The 18,896-nt window shown below is 57.9% G+C and overlaps 4 protein-coding genes across 11 annotated transcripts in view; 2 read left to right on the top strand and 2 right to left on the bottom strand.

Annotated features, from left to right (window-relative positions):
- The window catches only part of NDUFA11 (NADH:ubiquinone oxidoreductase subunit A11), a 5,503-nt gene extending 4,910 nt beyond the window's left edge, over positions 1 to 593 (bottom strand). The window contains exon 1 of the mRNA XM_008711275.2: positions 392 to 593. Within this exon, the coding sequence (XP_008709497.1) occupies positions 392 to 488 (97 nt within the window). The 5' untranslated portion in view covers positions 489 to 593. The remainder of the gene's footprint in view (positions 1 to 391) is intronic.
- Positions 594 to 1,603: 1,010 nt separating this feature from the next.
- Positions 1,604 to 4,946, top strand: VMAC (vimentin type intermediate filament associated coiled-coil protein). The gene is made up of 2 exons (XM_040629507.1): positions 1,604 to 1,825; positions 3,025 to 4,946. The coding sequence occupies exons 1-2, from the start codon at positions 1,635 to 1,637 to the stop codon at positions 3,341 to 3,343; spliced, it is 510 nt and encodes a 169-aa protein (XP_040485441.1). The 5' UTR covers positions 1,604 to 1,634; the 3' UTR covers positions 3,344 to 4,946.
- A 150-nt stretch (positions 4,947 to 5,096) lies between these two features.
- On the top strand, positions 5,097 to 7,897 carry CAPS (calcyphosine). Its single transcript, XM_008711276.2, has 4 exons — positions 5,097 to 6,662; positions 6,738 to 6,915; positions 7,061 to 7,267; positions 7,341 to 7,897. Exons 1-4 carry the CDS (start codon positions 6,580 to 6,582, stop codon positions 7,440 to 7,442), a joined length of 570 nt encoding a protein of 189 aa, XP_008709498.1. The 5' UTR covers positions 5,097 to 6,579; the 3' UTR covers positions 7,443 to 7,897.
- A 1,130-nt stretch (positions 7,898 to 9,027) lies between these two features.
- RANBP3 (RAN binding protein 3) overlaps positions 9,028 to 18,896 on the bottom strand; it is a 53,059-nt gene continuing 43,190 nt past the window's right edge. For 4 of the 8 annotated variants that reach the window (XM_040629504.1, XM_040629505.1, XM_040629501.1 and 1 more), the window contains 9 exons: positions 18,217 to 18,336; positions 16,243 to 16,346; positions 14,971 to 15,049; positions 13,705 to 13,807; positions 13,028 to 13,152; positions 11,378 to 11,498; positions 10,130 to 10,272; positions 9,465 to 9,645; positions 9,028 to 9,359 (listed from right to left, as the gene is read on the bottom strand). In XM_040629504.1, coding sequence (XP_040485438.1) covers positions 9,316 to 9,359; positions 9,465 to 9,645; positions 10,130 to 10,272; positions 11,378 to 11,498; positions 13,028 to 13,152; positions 13,705 to 13,807; positions 14,971 to 15,049; positions 16,243 to 16,346; positions 18,217 to 18,336 — 1,020 coding nt within the window. In that variant the 3' untranslated portion in view covers positions 9,028 to 9,315. The remainder of the gene's footprint in view (positions 9,360 to 9,464; positions 9,646 to 10,129; positions 10,273 to 11,377; positions 11,499 to 13,027; positions 13,153 to 13,704; positions 13,808 to 14,970; positions 15,050 to 16,242; positions 16,347 to 18,216; positions 18,337 to 18,896) is intronic. The other 4 variants (XM_040629506.1, XM_040629502.1, XM_040629500.1 and 1 more) reach the window with 2 other exon arrangements.

Genomic DNA, 18,896 nt, shown 5'->3' with positions numbered 1-18,896 from the left:
TGACCCCAGTGGCCAGCCTGTCACGTGTATCACTTCCCGGTGCCCTCCAACCCTGCCGGATCCCCTTCACACAAGGGTTTCTCAGGACCACCTCAGACACCCCCCCACGACGACCACGTGTCATCCCGTGAGATACAGAGCGCTCCTGCGACCCCCTCGGACAGCTCCCAGTGACCCTGTCGCCTTCCTGCGCCCTCTGAATTAGTCCAACACCCTCACAAAGTCTTATCTCGTACAAGAGCTCCCCTACGACCCAGCGCCGCCCCAGTCACCCCGGCGACAGCCATACGCCACCTGCGTGATCCCCAGCGACCCGGACGCCCTGAGACAGCCCCCAGCGACTCTATGACCTCCCCGCACCCTTTCCCCTCGGGGCCGGGCCGGCGCTCACCAGCGGCACCACTGACTGTGGTGCTGGCGTAGGTCTTGCGGTGGCACTCGGTGCCATCGGGGATGTCCAGGTATTGCTGAAGAAGCGTCCGCGCCATGATTGCGCACACTTAGCCCCGCACCGCACAGCCCGCCGGCTCCCCGCACCCAAGGGCAGGCGCCGCTAGTTCTCGCGAGACTTCCTGGGCGGCGCGCGCAACCCCTAGTGCGGAGGGGGCGACAACAAGCGTGCAACTTTATTAAATGTCGCGGACACAGACACAGTCGCGCGCAGGCGCTGAGTCCGGACTGGCGTAAGCGCGCGTGCACCCCATCCGACTTCAGGAGGGAGAGGGGGTCAGCCAGAATCAGTGAAGGCAGATCTCACTAGTTCCAACTCAGAAGGTCCTAGGTTAGGAAAGGTTTGACTCACGGAGGTGGGGTCTAACCCAGGGGCGGGCCTATCTCCAAGCACAGATTCGGGCGCGGGGCGGGGCTCCACTTGATAGGAGCAAGATGTAACTCTGGGGCGGCACACAGCGCAAATGTCACTCCCAACGCCAGAATCTGCGTGGGGGCGTGGTCACGCCCTGCCAGTCCCCCAAGCCGAGGTCTGAACCGCGTGCGACTATTTTGGGGCGTGGCCAGGTTCGGGGGCGGGCAAAGGTACCGATTCCGGGGCTAGGATTTTAGCGGGATACCACCTGTGCCCACCTTGCGGCTGGCTTGTCCAAGCCCTGGGCCGGATGAGGTCCGCTGTAGACTTGGGGGTGTAGCCAGAACCGGAGACACGCCCCAAAGAGGACTTGGCCAATCCGGAGCTGTACGTTTGCTTAAGGGGCGTGGCCGCGGCCTTTGGGGTGGATCTGAGCGAGGCGAAGCCTGGGGCGTGGTCAGGCTTCCTGGACCTCAGGACCCGGACCAATGCTGGTGTTGGCTTCTCAGTGGGGCGGGGCCTGTCTTGAAGGAGTGACAGTCCCATTGCGGGAGCCTGAACTGGGTGCGCCACCGAGGGCTCAGGCCCACCTGGGGGCGTGGCTTGTCAGGACCTTGGCCAGTCTTAGAGTTAGGCCGGGCTCAGGGGCGGAGTCTCGAAGTTCTGGGACCAGTGAGGGTGTTTGGGTTTGAAGAGGGCGCGACCCGTCGTGCCGCGGCCAATCGCGCCGAGGTCCTGAGCCGGCCTCTGGGGGCGTGGCCCACCCGGAGGTGGGGCCCAGGGGCGGGGCCGGGGCGGGTTCCGGGCCTCCTGGGACCGCGCCGGGGCCATGTCGGCGCCGCAGCCGCTGCAGATCCGCGAGGCGAACGCACACCTGGCGGCTGTGCACCGGCGCGCCGCGGAGTTGGAGGCGCGGCTGGACGCGGCGGAGCGCACAGTGCGCTCCCAGGCCGAGCGCCTGGCCCGCCACGACCAGCAGCTGCGCGCTGCCCTGGACGAGCTGGGCCGCGCCAAGGACTGGTGAGGCCCGGGGCCGGCCAGGTGGACTTCTCGGAGGTGGGCGGAAGCGGAGCCGATTGGAAGGGGAGGAGAGGCGCGGGAACCGCGAGCATTCACGTGTAGGCTGGACTATTGGTGGGACTGAAAAAACAAACACCAAAAACCTCGAATTAGTCACCAGCGTGCAAAGTTAAGAGGTGTCACACAAGTGCGGATTTCTAAATTAAAACGGAGCCCATTTTTTCCACAATGCAAAATCGACTCTTTCCGAGTGGTGCAGGGATCACCGACCTCCTAGGCATTGGGTTCCATGGCAGGTTCTGGATCAGGGGAGGATGGAATCATATCAGCCGTTCTGAAGAAGCCCTCTAGTTTTGAAGAGGTGCTGAGGATTGGAAGGGATGGGACTAGCGCGCCCAGGGAGGAGAGAGGTCAGGGACCCAGGTGGGAAAAGGAGCTGGTTGGATTCATTCATCTTTACTGAGTACCTACAATGTGTCAGGCACTGTGCTGGGCTTTAGAGCATATAAGTGAGACCTACGTAGCACAGCCCTTAGGCAGACACATCACTAGGCAGCTACACCATCGGGTGTTTGGGGTCGTGATGGAAGGGCACATAGGGTTCTGAGTGGGCTTAGATGAAAGGCTACCTGGAAGAAGAGCCCTCTAAGCTGAACAACAAATAAGAAAAGATGCAAGGAAAAGGGAATTGCCAGGGAGCGATTAGGGAGTTTTAGTCTGCTTTGGCTGCCATTACAGAATACGGCAGTCGGGGGGTGGGGGCGCTTAAACAACTGAAATTTTCTCCTCACAGTTTTGGAGGCTGGAAGGTCCAACCGATAGATTCAGTTCCTGGTGACAGATTCTCTTCCTGGCTTGCAGATTGTCATCTTCTTGCTGTGTGCTCACATGGCCAGAGAGCAAATTCTCTGTGTCTCTTCTTACAAGGGCACTAATTCTATGAGGGCCCCACCCTCATGGGCTCATCCCAAAGGCTCCATCTCCAAATACATCACACGGGGGGTGGGGAGGGATTCAACATAAGAGTTTTGAGGGGACACATTCAGTCCATAACAAGGGGGTCTTGAAACAGGGAGTCTTGGTGAGGAGCATGGCCTTTATCCTGATGGTGATGGGGAGCCCCGGGAAGTCAGGGGCAGGGAGGAGGAGAATCTCTGGTCCTCTCAGTACCGTAACTGCCCTGTCTTGCCTCCTGCCAGTGAGATTGCCGCTCTCCAGGAGCAGCTGCTGACCTCCGAGGCCACTGTCCACAGCCTGGAGGCTGCTGTGCGCCGGAAGGATGAGCTCATTGGGCAGCTGCAGCCCCGGGCGGAGCTGCTGCAGGACATCTGCCGTCGCCGGTCACCCCTGGCTGGGCTGCTGGCCACCCTGGCGGAGGCTGAACGCCTGGGGCCCCTGCCAACCAGAGACCCCAGCCACCCACTCCCTGGTGGGCCCAGTCCACACCTTGACAACAGCACTGGGGAAGAGGAGGAGAGGGACCACCTCCAGCCTGCAGTGTTTGGGACCACTGTGTGAGCCCTGGAGCACAGATAACACGATGGAGACAGAGTTCCACTGCTGTGGATGTCCTCGGGGGTCACCAGTGTCCCAGAGGGGACCCCATGGCAGAGCCATAATCCTTTCCAAGCATCAAAACCTGCTAAAAAGTCGTAGGTTTCAAACAGGCAGCCCAAGGGCCAAAGGCAGATCTTTAGCCCATTTTTTTTTTTTTTAAGATTTTATTTTAAAGTAATCTCTACACTCAATGTAGGGCTTGAACTTACAACCCTGAGATCAAGAGTCGCATGTCCTACCAACTGAGCCAGCCAGGCACCCTTTGTTTTTTTTTTAAAACAAAACTTTATATCAGTCAACTTGTTGAAAAATTGGCAACGTTTCACAAAAATCTGGATTTCTGGCTCCAGTCTTGGCCATGCCTGCTTGGATCTGAGCTCAGGATACTCTCTTTAGCCAAAGCATGAGGGCCAGCTGGCTCCCTCCTCTGTCTTAGGGCTGGATATCTGGCCTCTGAAGCATCTGAGTTTGAGCTTTCTCTCACTTGCGGAGGCAGATGGCATCAAGTTTTTCTCCCCCTTTTCCTCCTGCCCTGATTTTCATTCCTTCTGAAGCACCCCTCATCCCAGGCTAAAGCTTTTTCTGTCTTCACCCCAGACCAGAATTGGGAACCTCAAGCCTTATGCCGTTTTGCATTGGTTGTATGAAGATGAATTTTTAATCCTAGATTCTTTCCCCTGACTCTGTTCTTCCCTCAACCTTTAACCCAGAAGGAAGAGTGTGCGTGTGAGACATGCTGGCAGTAGGGCTGTGCAGCACCAGGGAAAACTCAGGCATCCCTCAGCCTTTCCACTGGCTGTTCCCTCTGCCTGGATTGCTCTTCCCCCAGATGGCACATGACCTGTTCCTTGTCACCCAGATCTTTGCTCAGATGTTACCTCCTTAGAGGGGCCTTCCCTGCCTACCTTATCTGAAGTAATCTCATCCCCTGCTGTTACCCATTCTGTCATAATGCTTTCTTGCTGGGATGGGAAGTCCTGTCACCAGAGTGTAAGCTACCTGAGGGCAGGCCTTTTGTTCTTTATCACCAGCGCCAGGTGCACCCTGGGACCTTGGTAGGAACAGGATGGGTTAGGGGCCCCTGAAGGGAGCCAGGGGCCCACAGCACATCTGATGAGGCCCCAGCCAGTTCAGCTTTTGTAGCAAGCAGCTTGCTCCTTTTTATATTCCCTAGAGAATCTTATTTTTAAACTCCTTATTTCTATGCTGCCCTTCTTGGGCAGAGACATTCAGGGTGCTTTTTTTTTTTTTTTTTTTTTAAATCAAACCAGGGAACCCTGTGCCTTTCTCTGCCCAGATGAAGTGTCCAGCCTGGTCCCACGACAACCGTTTCCCCGCCTCCTTACTCAGGGAACTGTCACACCAGGAACCACTGAGGGGCAGGGCCCATTTTGGCCTGGAAAGGTCGGTGTCCGTCCCCAGCCCTCAGGATGGTGCCTCCTGCCTGCCCGTCTGGCGTCTAACAATGCCCCCATTTTCTCTGGATGAATAAGGGGGTCTGCTTGTGTGAGGGAAGGCAGGCTGAGAGGCCTGAGCTTAAGAATAAATCGGATGATTTCCTGGCCTTGGTCCTTCCTCCTTTCTTCCTGTGTGGGGGCTGAAGAGGTGGCCTGGGTGGGGTCCTGCTGGGCGGGGAGACACAAGTTAACAGTCACGGGAGCTTGTGTCTAATCTTTGCAGCCCATGCGTGCCCCATTTTACAGCTATGGAAAGTGAGGCTCAGCATGGTGAAGTCAACTGGCCTCGGGGTCGGGAGAGCCTGGACCACTTCCAATTTCTGGAGGGGTTATTGTTGACATTCTGATTCTCTTCAAGATGAGGAGATGCCAAAACAGAGTTATAATAACTGTAGTTATATTTTACATTTTTCTATGGGAAAAAAAGTGTGATTTTTATAGCCCTCATGAAAAACACAATGGAGTATTTCTCTGCCTACTCGAAGAGTTATGGACTGCAGCGAGCCACCAAAATGTCACTGCAATTTCTCATACCGCCGACAGTTACATCAGCCGTGGCCTGACCCACAGGGCCAGGCTGTGTGCGATCCCTGCATCGGTTTCTGACAGCAACAGCAACTTCTGACACCCCCATTGTGCCGTGTCTAAGTCCCGGCTTTGAAAAGCCTCTGATGACCTCTGGGTCTCTGCAGTGGATGGGTCCTCAAATGGGGCCCACGTTTTAGGTCCTGGGAAATCCAGCATCATTTTCAATCCTGTTGGTGTAATGCTCTTAGTCGACAAAGGTGTCCGAAGTCTCGATCGGAAGCCTTCTGTGATGGTGGCCTCAGTGTTTCTTGGATGACATCGGGGGTCAGGGCCACTTCTTTGCTTGGTACTGCAGTCCCCTGGTTCCCCCAGCTTGTTTTGAGCAAGACCACCAAGTGATGTTTGAGAACAGAAAAAACCACCCACCGAAAGATCCACATTGACAGAAATACCACACTGGCCACTGAATACCAGGAACGGCTTTGTCCGACTTAACGTCGGAACAATCTGTAATGCTATGTCCTGGCTCAGCCACTGGTCTGAAAAGCAGGACAGGGGCCTGGGCCGCCTCAAGTCCTTTTGAACTTGGATCCCTCAGCAGCTTTGGCTGCTGCCCTGTGGAAAGGGGCAGGGGACCAGTGAAGCCCAGAGAGGGGAGGGGAGCTGCTCCAGGTGAATTGGGTCTTGAGCCGCCCAGCATGGCCTTGCCTTTCTCCATCCGGGACACTGTGGTCACTGTAGGGCTGTGGTCCCCCTCGCCTTCTTGTGGCCGATGGGGGACCACCCCCACTCCCCATCTGGGTCTGGCTCTATCCCAGACCCAGGCACTGCAAGGCTGGGAGTGAAGACAGCGGGTGGGCAGTGGTGCCAGCAAGAGCACTGCCCTATCCCTCTGGGCCCTGCCACTCGGCCCCCAGGGCTGTGCCTAGAGCGAGGTGGCACTGGCACAGTGAGGGTTACGGCTGGGGCCCCTCCCAGTCTCCTGAGCCGCCATCCCTTAGCAACAGTCCTGCTAGGCAGGACACACTGCCAACGCTGGGCAAAGCGGGCAGGAGCCAGAGGAGTGGCTGTCTGGACTCCAGGATAGTTAGGCCAGGTGAGCAGGTAGCTGGGCAGGGTAGGCTTTTGGCACCAGACCGTAGCCTGGTCGGCCGAGTGGGAGTCCTTCCTGGAACTCTCCCCCAGCCAGTTGCCCAGACAGCCTGACCCAGCATGGATGCTGTGGATGCCACCGTGGAGAAGCTCCGGGCACAGTGCCTGTCCCGAAGGGCCTTGGGCATCCAGGGCCTGGCCAGGTGAGCTGTCCCCTTGAACCTTCTTGACCCCCAGCCCCAGGGACCACTTTTTAACTGCACCCCATGGCCCCTCAGGTTTTTCCGCCGCCTGGACCGGGACAGGAGCCGATCCCTGGACTCGGGGGAACTCCAGCGGGGCCTGGCTGAGCTGGGGCTGGTGCTGGACGCGGCTGAAGCGGAGGGTGTGTGCAGGCGCTGGGACCGTGATGGCAGTGGGACACTGGACCTGGACGAGTTCCTGAGGGCACTGCGGGTGAGGCCCTTCTGCCCTGCTGTCTGGGGCGGGGGCGGGGAGTGCTGAGCTCTTGGTGGGCTTGTCTAGGTCAGTGCTGACCCTGGATGCCCGGGAGTCCTGCTGCTCTGCACCAGGCCCCCAGTCACGACCTGCTCCTTTCTAGCCCCCCATGTCCCAGGCCCGGGAGGCAGTCATTGCAGCTGCATTTGCCAAGTTGGACCGCAGCGGGGATGGTGTGGTGACTGTGGATGACCTCCGCGGGGTGTACAGGGGCTGCGCCCACCCCAAGGTGCGAAGTGGGGAGTGGACCGAGGAGGAGGTGCTCCGCCGCTTCCTGGACAACTTCGATTCCTCTGAGAAGGACGGGCAGGTGGGTGCCCACAGACACCTCTACCCCCTCCACCTGAGTCTTTGGTCCTTACTTAGAGCCTGTCTGCCCCCAGGTCACGCTGGCTGAGTTCCAGGACTACTACAGCGGTGTGAGCGCCTCCATGGACACAGATGAGGAGTTTGTGGCCATGATGACCAGTGCCTGGCAGCTGTGAGCCATGCACACTTGCTCCGCCAGCCCCACCGTAGCATAGGACCCCCACCCTGGCCCCCTGAGCCAGGGCCTCTCTCACCTGGACTGGCTGGATCAGGTCTCAGAAGACCTGGCTTGGCCGCCAGGTGCAAGTGGGACAAAGATTCCAAGGATGGGTCACTAGCTCAGGACCCCAGGGAGCAAGGCCCTCCCTGTCCATGCCGTGCAGACCTCGGGCCTCACAAAGCCGCTGCAGTTGCCCCCTGCCCCCCAGGCTTCCTCTTGGTTCTGCTCAGTGAATCCATGGCCCTGCCAGCACCCCCACCTACCCCTTCCGCCTCTCGTGTGCTCCCACCCACCCCAGGAGCCAGCTGGCCCCTGGGCAGGGAAGCAAACTGCTCTTCTGTGAAGCAAAACTAAGCATAGAAGCGGCCAGTCTTGGAAGGCAGCCAAGTTTGGTCACCTGCCTGGATGTGGAGTGTGGGGCCGGGGCCCGCAGACAGGCCAGGCTGCTCTGCGAGGTGGAGGCTGTTCCTGGCCAGGCTGTCCGGCTTCCTGAGGCCCCTGGGGCATGCGGGAGGCCAGGGTTTTAGTTAAAAGTTTTAATGTAGTTCCCAAATACATTTCATATGACAATCTTACATAAATGTTCCAAAACACATGGGCATTATCTGGTTTTACTTGTCACTAGTTGGCTAAGGCTTAAAGCAGAGAAGTGTGACTGGATCTGTTGGGAGGGCCTTTGGTGTCTTCCCATGGCTCCAGCTGCACACAGCCGACCCGAGGTGTGGGTAGCACAGCTGCTGGAGCGGAGGCCTTCCGCTCACCCCCTGAAGGCGAGGTTGGGCACTTTCCTCAGAACCCCCTCAGAGCCCTGTGCACAGGGCCCTTTTCACAGGCCGCCCCAGGTGGGTGAAGGCATGGCACCTGTTCCTGTGCGTGCTGCGAGTGTGGGAGACAGCCGGTTGCCTGGAACCAGCCCCCGACCCCCTCCTCGAAGGCCTCGCTAAGGTCCCCCTCTGCCTCTCACAGAGGCTCCTGGTCCTGGATGGTCTCGGGGGCAGTGACATCGTTCAGGGCTGGGCAAGGAATGGCCGGCAGCAGGAAGGTGTGCGCCCGGGTGCCAGATGACGGGTGACCGACATGATGGGGAGAGGCAGGAGGGTGAGTGGGGACCCTACCAGGTCCACTGACTCTTTTTAGATAAGCTCTCTACAGGTCTGGGGCCCAAACCCTCAATACCCCATGACTGGGCCTGGAGCAACCCTGGGTGGGGAACAAGTGGGGCCCTGACCCTCCCACCCGAGCACAGAGGCCAGGAGCCCAGAGAGGAGGAGGATGTGGCCCAGGATGGAGCTGGGCCCGCTCAACACACAGGACAGTCTTAACCTAAGAAACCAAACACAAAGCCTTGGGGGAAAAAGATCTAAAAATATAAGCCCCAAATCAGACTGTGGGAAACTGGAGATACGGTAGTTAACAGAGCGTCCAGCAGGCCCAGTGTTTATACTCGTGTGGACAGACCCAGTGGCCTGGGCGGCGGCGGCAGCAGAGAGGCCAGGCACACGAGGAGGGAGGGGTGAAGAAACAAGGTGTCCCAGTCCCAGTGAGAAGCCGTGACAAGTCTTAATGTGCCATTTCAATTCAAAGGAGGGGAGGGAAGAAATGTTCTTTTTCGTTTTGCTCATCAATATGATGAGGTCTCGTGTCTCAAACCACATTCAGGCAGTTCCCGAGTCTGCTTCTGAACGGGACATGCGGATCCGAACTGTGGCCGACCCAGCGGGGAGTGTGGTTCCCGAGCCCTGCGCCTCCACACTGCCGGTGGGGCGGGGCAGGCGGGTGGGCAGACAGACGGACAAAGCAGCAGGCTCGCGGGCAGCCGGCTCCCGGCGCTATGTGCTTCCGGCCGTCTGCCCCTCCCCTTCCTCGCCGGCACCTGTTGGGAAGCAGCGGCCTCACTGTCAGGTCCCCACCCTGGCTGAAGCCCCATCCCCCCGGGTCAGGCTTCCCATCCCCTCCAGGGCCAGGACCACTGGCTCACCGCCTCCGGTGGCCCCCGATGGAGCCAGGACGTCCTCGTCACTGTCGTCCTCATTGGACGGGGCTGCCCCGGGTTCGGGGGCAGGCATCTTGGCCTCCTGCTCCTGCTCCACGCGGCTGCGCAGGGCTAGGATGCGGTGGTGCAGGGCTGCGTACAGCTGGCCCGTGTCCTTGGAACTGGCCTGGGATAGGCAGAGGGAAATGCTCTTGGTCAGGGCGGCTGCTGCCCTCCTGTGATGGGATGCCGTAGTCCCTGGGCTGTGCCTGGGGAGGAGCCTAACCCTCTCTCCTCAGCAAGCTCAGGGACAGCAGACCGAAGCTCCTGGTGCCCCAGGGCCCGTCCTTCCCAGGGGCTCACAGAGCTTGCCGCTGGGATGGCACTCGGTGATGCAGGCCCACTCCTGTCTCTCTTCCACCGATCCGTTTGGAAACTGGCTGGCTCTCTGCTCCCTGGCCCACACCCTCAGTGCTGAGTGCCGACCGCTGCACCACAGAGCATCCCCCCAGAGGGGCAGTCCTTAATGCAGCCCTACAGTGGCCCAACTGGGTGTGCCTGGGAACCTCCCTTCTGTGGGAGCTTAGGAGGGCACGGCCCTTGTCCAGGGGTCTGTTCACACACTTCTTTTCCCCAAGAGGTTGGTAGTAGCCTGTCCCAGGGCTACTCACCGAGATCAGGAAAACCTTCACGCCCTGGTCCTCAGTGTCCATGGCTGTGATGCGTATGCTCTTTTCACTGGCCTTGTCGATCTGCATCTGGGCCCAGAGCTTGGTGTTGAGGATCAGCCGTAAGCTGCCCTGGGTCCGCATCACTGCAACCGATAAGGCCACTCAGCCCTGGCCCGACCCCCACCCCACAGCCACATTCCGGAATGAAAACACAACAGGGGTGAAATCTCACAATTCTCTCAAGGTCTGCATAAGCTGCCACCAGTCTGCTAAGCCACAGCGCCCCCCACACCGGGCCAGCCCTGTACCACCCAGCTCCCCCGTGGCCATGTGCACGGGGTCCTGCTGGTCCACCTAGCAGTTACCAGGATGGAGGTTTCCTTGGGGGGGGTGGGATGATTAGGTGGGAGGCAAGGCCAGAGAGGGACATTTGGGGACTGTGTGCATTTTCTTTATGTGACACACTGCCTACAAGTTGATGCCCCCTGACTGGCCCCGCTCACAGGCCGAGCCTGAGCCCCTACTCTGCACTTTTCTTAGAAAAAAGGTTGAGGCCAATAGCTGCTTAGACCTTCCACCAAGAGGGAGACAAAGACAGACCAGGAGCAACATACGGTAGAGAAAAAGAGGGTACAGACTTCTTCCTTCTCTGGAAGTACACATTATATCTACCCAAGGCAGCCGTCAGCCTGCCTGGTTTATCAGAACCCATCCTCCCTGCAAGTGCCCTGACCCTGTGCACACGGCGACACCTTGTCTTCCCACCAGCCCACTTCTTCCCACCGCAACCTGGGGGCCCAGACGTTCCCAAACGGAGCAGCGTGGACCAGCTCAGCGAGGCTGTGGGGTGGGGTCCTGGGCTCTAACTGACCAGATCTCCCTGTGTCCACTCCCCGAGCCCTCTGTGCCCAATGGGCCCACCTCCGAGGCACGCGGAGCAGCTGGGACGGGCTGGGGGAAGGTCTGTGACCAGGACCATAGGCTATATGGGACTGTGTGACTTCTTACTTTCCCTTTCCACCATAAAGCCACCAGCACTTTGATTATTGGAAAACAAGTTCGAGAGCTGCTAAGTAGTTTCAGCTACTGTCACACTCACAAAGAGGAGAGTCACCAAAGAGCTGGCAGCGAGAGTTTTGGGATGGGGCCTGGGCCTGCAGGCCACAGGTGCCGGGGCTCTCCAGTGGGGACCCACGTGGGGACACTGCCCTCCCAGGCCCTCTCCACAGACACCGCTCTGCAGCTCACCTAGTCGGGACTGGAGTGTCCCGTCGTCGGTCGATGCCATGTCGTTGAGCCTGAGCAGGCCCCGGCCTCTCTCCACCCACGACTGCGAGGCCTTGTCGAAGACAAACAGCTTACACTGGATCTGGAACACAAGGCAGCCCCCTGGGTGAGCGGGGCCCTGGCTGAGTGGGCGCTGGTGTGGACAAACTCCGGGGTGCCTCCAATCTACCCTAAGTGACTACTAGGGAGGGGTCAGCCAGCTACGGCCCAGGGGGGACATCTGACCCTTGGCCAGTTTTGTGTCCTGTCCTCCAGCTAAAATGAATTTTACATTGTCAGAAAGCACGAAAGAATCACTAAGGAAACGGAGATAAAAACCAGATACCAATGAGATACCACTTCGCACTCGCTAGGGTGGCATCAGAAGCCCGGTGATAGCAGGCGCCGGGGAGGCGGCGCGGCACTCAGCAGCTCGCGCACGGCGGGCGGGAGGACACGGGGTGCGGCTGCTGCGGACACGTGTCCCTCACAATGTTACACGTGGAGTCACTGTGCGGCCCAGACACCCCACTCCTAGAGATCTCCCCAAGAGAAACGACACGCACCCGCACACGCGAGCCTGTACACAAGTTCTACGGCAGCAGGACTCATAGCAGCTAAAAGCTGGAACCCTCCACGTCCCGCCACGCACGTCACTTGGCGCCACCCTGGGGATGGACCCCGAGCCCAGGACGCTCAGGGAGGGAACCAGACACAGAAGGCCACACGGCATGTGAGTCCACGTGTGTGACATGCCCAGAACAGGCTCATGCACGGACGGGAAGGCGGCTCGTGGGGGCCGGGGAGGGCACGAGAGGTGACTGCTGATGGGCACAGTTTTTGGGGACTAACATGTTCTATTCTGGTGGTGGCGGCTGCGTAACTATGTGCGTACACAAAAAACCACTGAACGGTACACTCTAAACAATGAATTCTGTATATGTGTTCTATTTCAATAAAGCTGTTCTATAGATAAAAAAAGAATATGCAAGAGACCACGCCTGGCCCCTCACAGAAAGCGTGCGGATTTTTACCAAGTCACTCTCTTCGCTTGTATAGATTTCACAACAGTGCTCGGTGGGCATAAGCAGTAATACTTCTAAAAATGCCACATCAGAAACTCTCCAATGCTCGACACACGCAGGTTACAGACACACACGCACAACAGCGCAAAGCAGAGGAATGAGGCACACTGAAGGGGACATGCTGCCCCGGGACGCAGCGGAAAGGCGGGACAAGTTTGGGGTGCATCTGTGATCCTGGTTCCTAAATAAAACAACACAGGGTGCCAGTGTGACCAAATAATCATAGTCATTCATTCTGGGTGCTTGTTACAATAGTTTCTCCCTGAACTATCGCGAATGCCTCAAAACTGATCCTTCTGCTCAAAAACAAAGTGAGACTAGAAGTCCCTTAGTGCTCACTCAGCTCTCAGAAGCCCCGCCACAAGGTCCCAGAGGGTGGGGCATTGGCTCCTCCATCACTGCCCAGGGAGGCCCGCATGCCTGGAGGACAGGGGTCCAGCCCCTCAGACGCACAGAGAGGCTAGGAGCTACGGCCGGCCTCTCACACCACCACCTACGGGCCAGGAGGCCCACCGGAGCCAGACGCCCCTGGCCAGGCCCGCCTCACCTGTAACACGTTGCTCTCCGCCTCCTCCCCGGTGATGACTTCCACTTTTTCCAACAAACACTTCCGGGCCGTTGCCTTGGTGTAGGCGGCTGCCGACTCGGCCAGCGACTCTGAAATGTTATCAGCTGAGCAACATTGACTATTTGCTGGTGTGTGTGTGTGTGTGTGTATGTGCGTGCGTGCGTGGGCGACCCCCACAAGAGACAGAACACAGGGTTGGCTCTGCCTCAAGGGTGCCGACTCTCCTGGGACCTGGAACGGACCCCAAACATACAGCTGGCCCTGGATGCTGCGGGGAGACCATCTGCGAGCTAGGTGCCAGGGTGGCTCCAGATCTCCCACGCCATTCATTCGGTAGAGGACGGGAGGGCAGTGAGATTCTTCCCACAGAGCGCTGAAGAAAAACTCCCCTCCCCCACCTCAGGGCAAGAAGGAAGAGGGGGGACAGTCACCTCAACACTATCCCCAGAGTCGTCCCGAAGCACCACAGCCTCTCTGTTTTAGGATGAACGCGTCCCCCCCAGCACCCATGGCTTTTCAACTCTGCCCCGGTGGCGGTTCATGTGTGGCTACTAGTGCTGCAGCGGGCTGGGGCCCATGTCCCTCCTGGGCCGGGGTGTGGACAGTGCCCCTGTCACTTGGTACCCTTCCCACAAGGTGGTGGGACCGCAGCATACCTTTCTCGGGAGTGGCCTCCTGGGATGAGGACTCGGACCCGGACTCAGCAGCTGCATTTTCCCTGGTGGCATCTGAACTGACTTCATTTAATTTGGGTGGGCTCTGCAGGGAGATGGAAGCACATGGGGAGGACAGCATGTCTGGGTGGCCCTGGTGGGCCGGCCGCAGCGGAACAGGACACCCCTCTGCTGGGATGGCGGCTCTCGGCACTGCCTCGCAGGCAGACGGCTTTTTTTCTGCAGATGGCCTTTCCTTCACGGCTCTGGAGACCCACCCAGGCCCAGCAGACGAGACCAGACAACTCCTCCCCAGGGGCTGGGTTTCAGCCTGGGGCACTGTCTCCACACAACGATCCTCGAGCATCATTTGGTGGTAAAACGCAGCAAAAAAGTGCCCTCACGATACAGATAGCTCGGCCCTCCCAAACCCAGCCTTCTATGCTCTAGGCCAACTGCCCCCAAGTCCCCAAGTGGGGCCTCCCCTGACATCTCACGGAGGTGTGTGTCACCAGCTGCTTATCTCTGTGTGAGGCAGCTCTTGGACTGTTTCGTTTTAACAAGAAAAGGACAGTATTAATACTCGAAGAAAGTAGCAGGAGGCTCCTTAATGTAACGCAGACTGAGACAAAGATGGAAATAATGAAGTGGGACGAAACAGCTCCTTAACCACACTCAAAACAGACACAGTGGGTCCTATGCATTCGACAAGAAAAGAAAATGAACAGAAATAAGGAAGAAGGTGAACAATTCTAGAACCCCATCCCAAGCTGGCCAGGCTTTCTGGGAGGGGAGACAGCCTGGCCATGGTGCGTGCAGGAGACACCTGGGACACTGCAGGGGCCCCTCCAAGGCCCCCCGCCCCAGAGCCCCTTCCATGCTGCCCCCTCATGGTCAGGGATGGGGGTGCTGAACTCCCTTGGCTCCAGAGGTCTCAGAGTGGTCTCAGAAGCATGTGGCTAAGGACTCCGGTCTGAGGATTTATCACTGCAGCTGGCCTCAGCCAGGACGAAGCGTGGCCCCTGACTGAAGGGAAAGCCTGTCCTAGGATGAGGCCAAGCTAGCTGGCAGAGAAGAAAGGCAGGAAGCTCCGACACCAGCTCCTAGACAGCCTCCTGGTGCAACCACCCTGCCCCCAAGTCGGAACTGGGTCCTCTTTCTCTTGCAACTGGAAGCATCCCCACTTTATAGGAGACAAGGTGGCAGCCATATTCACGTGTCCCTTGCCCTGGGGCCCCAGGAAAAACAGTACCCACAGGGGCCACTCACCAGCACGCGCTCGCTCATGTTCTGGCCAAACACGAATTTGTTGCTGGCGGTGTCGGTACTATTGGTCGAGTTGTCTAAACTGAAGAGAAGGCATGCTGTGGGTGTGGGGCCCCCACAGGAGCGGCACAGGCAGGTGGCACACTCACACGTGCTGCACACCATGTGCACGGTCAGAGTGGGTAAGGGGCACACCCCTGATGCAGAAAAGCATGGCTGTAGGCACTGCTCAACCTCCCCTGTGGGGGATGGGCCCGGCACACCGAGGACAGGTGCTCACAAGCCTCCAAACCAGGCTGTGCTGACTGGTAAGGAGACATTCGGCTCCCACCTCCAACGGTCCACTGCATGTAGGCACACGTCTGACAGCCACCTTATCACCCCTGACCTCCTCGAGGCAGGTGTCACCATTGGGGTGCATGAGGACAGCGCCACAGAGAGGCTGATCACAGAGGTCATATGAGGCGCTGTCTACTTCCCGGAAAGAACCCACCAGTCCCCTAGCCTGCACAAAGGAGGGACACCTCCCACCCCTGGGCTGCTGGCAGGTGATACTGGATGACCTCGGAGCTGCTGTCATCATCACATTTCGTCCAGTTTAAGATGTCACAGATGTGAGTGCATCCCAATTTGGGAAATGCTGCAGTGCAAAAAACGTATCTTTAAAACAATATCCAATGCACTTTGCTAATCAGGGTCCAGGCAGCCAAGCATGAGGTCACCACCATTCATGCCAGGCCTCTCTGATGTCCATGCCCACGTTCTAGCCACTGTGCTGGGCTGTCTCTTAGGCAGGGACACGCTTTCTCTCTGAAATACCCATGGGGCACCCAGGCCGTTAGTGAGCACCACCACCAGCACTGTTAACCACCGGCGAGCCCAAATCCAGGGTAAGGGGTCCCCACAGGCTGGAACCTGGCAGGTAACAGGAGGCAGCCAAGCAGCCACTGGCCCAATGGGTTCTGTTCTGGGCATGAGATCCAGGTGACAGAGGTCACTCCAACGGCCAACCAGAACTTGGGTCCTGCCTGGTCTGTCAAAGCACACCATCCTGGCCCCTCCACAGCTGTGCCCAGAGTGGGAATAAAGGGAGGAGCCAGGGGGACAGCCAGGATTCTGGTGAAATCTGCTTCCTCCCACCCCCACCTCCGTCCTGCCCCCAGAAGGACCAGGCTGGCTCCTGGTCCAGCTGCTGCCTCCTCCCTGGGCCCCAAGCTCAGGGTGATGGAATACCCTGGGCCGTCTGAGGCTGGGCACCAAGCCCAAGACACACACCTGGAGCTGATATACTGAAGGAAATAGTTGGTCGCAGCTGGCGTTTCTGAACTGGGGTGTCCGGCATTCTCCATGTCAGCTACTTCAGTGTTCTCGTTTGTTAACTGGGAAACAGAGAGGCAACACTTACTGCTCTGACAATCGCCTGTCCGGGACCTCCAGCTCAGCCTGTCTGCACACCCTTAGGCCATATGGCACAATTCGTGTGTGTGTGTGTGTGTGTGTGTGTGTGTACAAACGCAGGAGGTGGAGGGGTCTGTAATCAACTTCACTATTTCTGCTTTTAACAGTTAAGACAGAAAAACAGTTTATAAGGCATCAGGAAACTTCTTCTACCTTGCTAAAAAAAAAAAAAAACAAAAACAAAACCCTCAGATTGGCATCTTACTTCCCTTTTCACCAATGATCTGTAATGCGAGGCCAAAGAATGCTTCCAAATGCGATATTTTAGGGGGGTTTGTTATAAATATAATGAAAGCATCGTTTCTCGAGGACTTCTTTATGCTCACTAACTGCCATGCCAGCTCTGCTAAATGTATCATTGAATGTGATTCTCCCGGGAGCCCTGAGAGGTGGGTACCATCAACCCCGTCCTGGGGTGCCAAGAAGTCGCCCCCACCGAGAGGGTGGCATGTAACTGTGAGACCACAGATCACGTGAGCCCTGGGCCTCCATAAGATGTGCACAGGTGGATCTCAAGGCCCTTTCTTCTCCTGTTTCCTCCTCCCTGGAGCGAGCAGCCCCCAAGGGACTCATTACTTTGGCTAAAGCCATGCAACAGCAACGCCTGTTCTTCACCCCTGGGGATCTGTGTTTCTGTTGGACAGGGAGCTCCAAAGGAGAAAGCAGATGGCACAACCTGATGTTTCCTACGTGCCGGAGAGACTTTCGTTCCCTTATTTCAGGGTTTCTCCCCCTCAGCATCACTGACATCGGGGCTGGACTGCTCTCCGTGGGGAAGCCGCCCTGATCCCGTGAGGTGTTGGGTAGCATCCCCAGCTTCCACCTGCTGGATGGTAGTAGTACCTACACCCTAGTTGTGACAACCACAGACGTCCCCAGACACAGCCACTGATGCGGTCTCTCAGGCTTTTAAAGGAGCTCCTGCCAGACGAGGTGCTGGAAACGGCACAGAAGGACACTCCACTCTGTTGGCTGGAAAGTTATGGCTGCCCCATTCTCCCAGAGGAGAGGTCTGCCAGAGCGCCAGCACACAGGGTCCAAAGCCCGGATCCCCCGCTACTGCCAGATGCTCTCCCCCAACTCAAAGTTCCCAGACTAGACCAATAGGCCTTGGGGGCAGCCAGGAGGGGACAGTGCTATTGCCTCCGATGGGAGAAAAAGTTCTTTTCCACCTGCCCTACTTTAAAAAAATAAGGCAGTAATTCTCAGTTAAGGGTGACTTGGTCCCAAAGGGAACACTCAGCACTATTAAGGGACACTTTTGGTTGCCACAACGGGGCGGGGCGGGGGGGGCATGGGATACTTGTGGCACCCAGAGGGTGGGGGCCAGGGATACTGCCCAGTATCCTAGAACACCCAGGACAGGCCTCCAACAACTAAGAATGAACCAGTCTAAATGTTGCCTAGTGCCAAGGCAGAGAAGCCCACGAGTCAGGCAACAAGGATCTCTCCAGCGACGTTGAAAGCATCGGATCGTGCTGTCTCCTCTGCTATGAAAACATCCGTTCTCAGGGATAGGCATGCACGGTTGCCTCCCGGTCCCCTGCTCCCGGGAGAACGAGGGAGCCTGCTGGGGAATGTGCTGGGAGCGGAGCCGTGCAGAAAGGAAGGCATGCAAAACAAGAAGCTGCTGGAAGCACCGAGAATCACAGGACCAGCCCACAGGCACATTCATTGTCTCCACCTCCCCGCCCTTTGTGAGGAAAAGCGGAGTTCCTGTTGTTTAACCTGGAGGAGGCAGAGCAGACCGACTCATGAGTGCAAGCGCTCACCAGGCCTCTGATCACACACCTTGACTCTGTCCCTCAGGTTCTGCCCGAACACAAACGCCTGCTGTGCAACTTGCTCTTTTTTCTCACAGTTTTCCTCCTCACAAGTATCGCTAGACTCATTTTTCTGGGGCTCTTTCTCCTAGTTAGAAACACAAACAAGACAACAACTGAAAAGAAGTGACAGGTTAGCCCCGAGAAGCAAGACGGGCCATTTCTCGCCGCTTCATCTGCTTGCTGGGTCTCCTCTGGCACGGGTCCCTGGGCGGCTGGTGCTGCCCAGGGGTGGCCTGTCCTCGCATCACCAGGGACACCGGAGGCGGTGGGGCCGGGCCGCTTCTCGGTCACCCTCCAGCTCACAGCCGTGCAGCAGACCCGCTGCGCCGGCCGCCCTAGCTAGCCAAGTTTCCAAGCAGCAGCAGGCTGCAGAGATGGTTCCTAATTTTAATTCTGCTAACTGGTTTGAAGGGGGGACGGGGGCTCAGGGATATTCTAAAAATGAATTATAGCCGATCATTTTCACCATGTGTGCTCCCGCATCTCCGGGGGGTGTGGGGGAGGTGGAGGGTACAGAATCTCAGGCAGCAGCTCAGCTGCCAAAACGGCCGAGTAGAAATAAACACACACATGCAACCCGGCTTTGTGTACGGAAGCCTTGGTGCGGTGCTGCAACTTGCACGTCAAATCTGCCTCTGCCACCCG

This window comes from Ursus maritimus, unplaced genomic scaffold (genome assembly GCF_017311325.1).
Source record: "Ursus maritimus isolate PB19 unplaced genomic scaffold, ASM1731132v1 scaffold_14, whole genome shotgun sequence".
In the NCBI taxonomy this organism is placed as follows: Eukaryota; Metazoa; Chordata; class Mammalia; order Carnivora; family Ursidae; genus Ursus; species Ursus maritimus.
The sequence above is the reverse complement of the archived record's forward strand: the minus strand, read 5'-3'. Positions and strand labels throughout refer to the sequence as shown.

What these genes read in the sequence shown, in the direction of transcription:
- VMAC (XM_040629507.1), top strand. Translation starts at nt 1,635, where the DNA reads ATGTCGGCGCCGCAGCCGCTGCAGATCCGCGAGGCGAACGCACACCTG. An exon ending in CTGGGCCGCGCCAAGGACTG is followed by an intron (nt 1,826 to 3,024) that starts GTGAGGCCCGGG and finishes GCCTCCTGCCAG; the next exon opens with TGAGATTGCCGCTCTCCAGG.
- CAPS (XM_008711276.2), top strand. Translation starts at nt 6,580, where the DNA reads ATGGATGCTGTGGATGCCACCGTGGAGAAGCTCCGGGCACAGTGCCTG. An exon ending in AGTTCCTGAGGGCACTGCGG is followed by an intron (nt 6,916 to 7,060) that starts GTGAGGCCCTTC and finishes GCTCCTTTCTAG; the next exon opens with CCCCCCATGTCCCAGGCCCG. An exon ending in CCTCTGAGAAGGACGGGCAG is followed by an intron (nt 7,268 to 7,340) that starts GTGGGTGCCCAC and finishes GTCTGCCCCCAG; the next exon opens with GTCACGCTGGCTGAGTTCCA.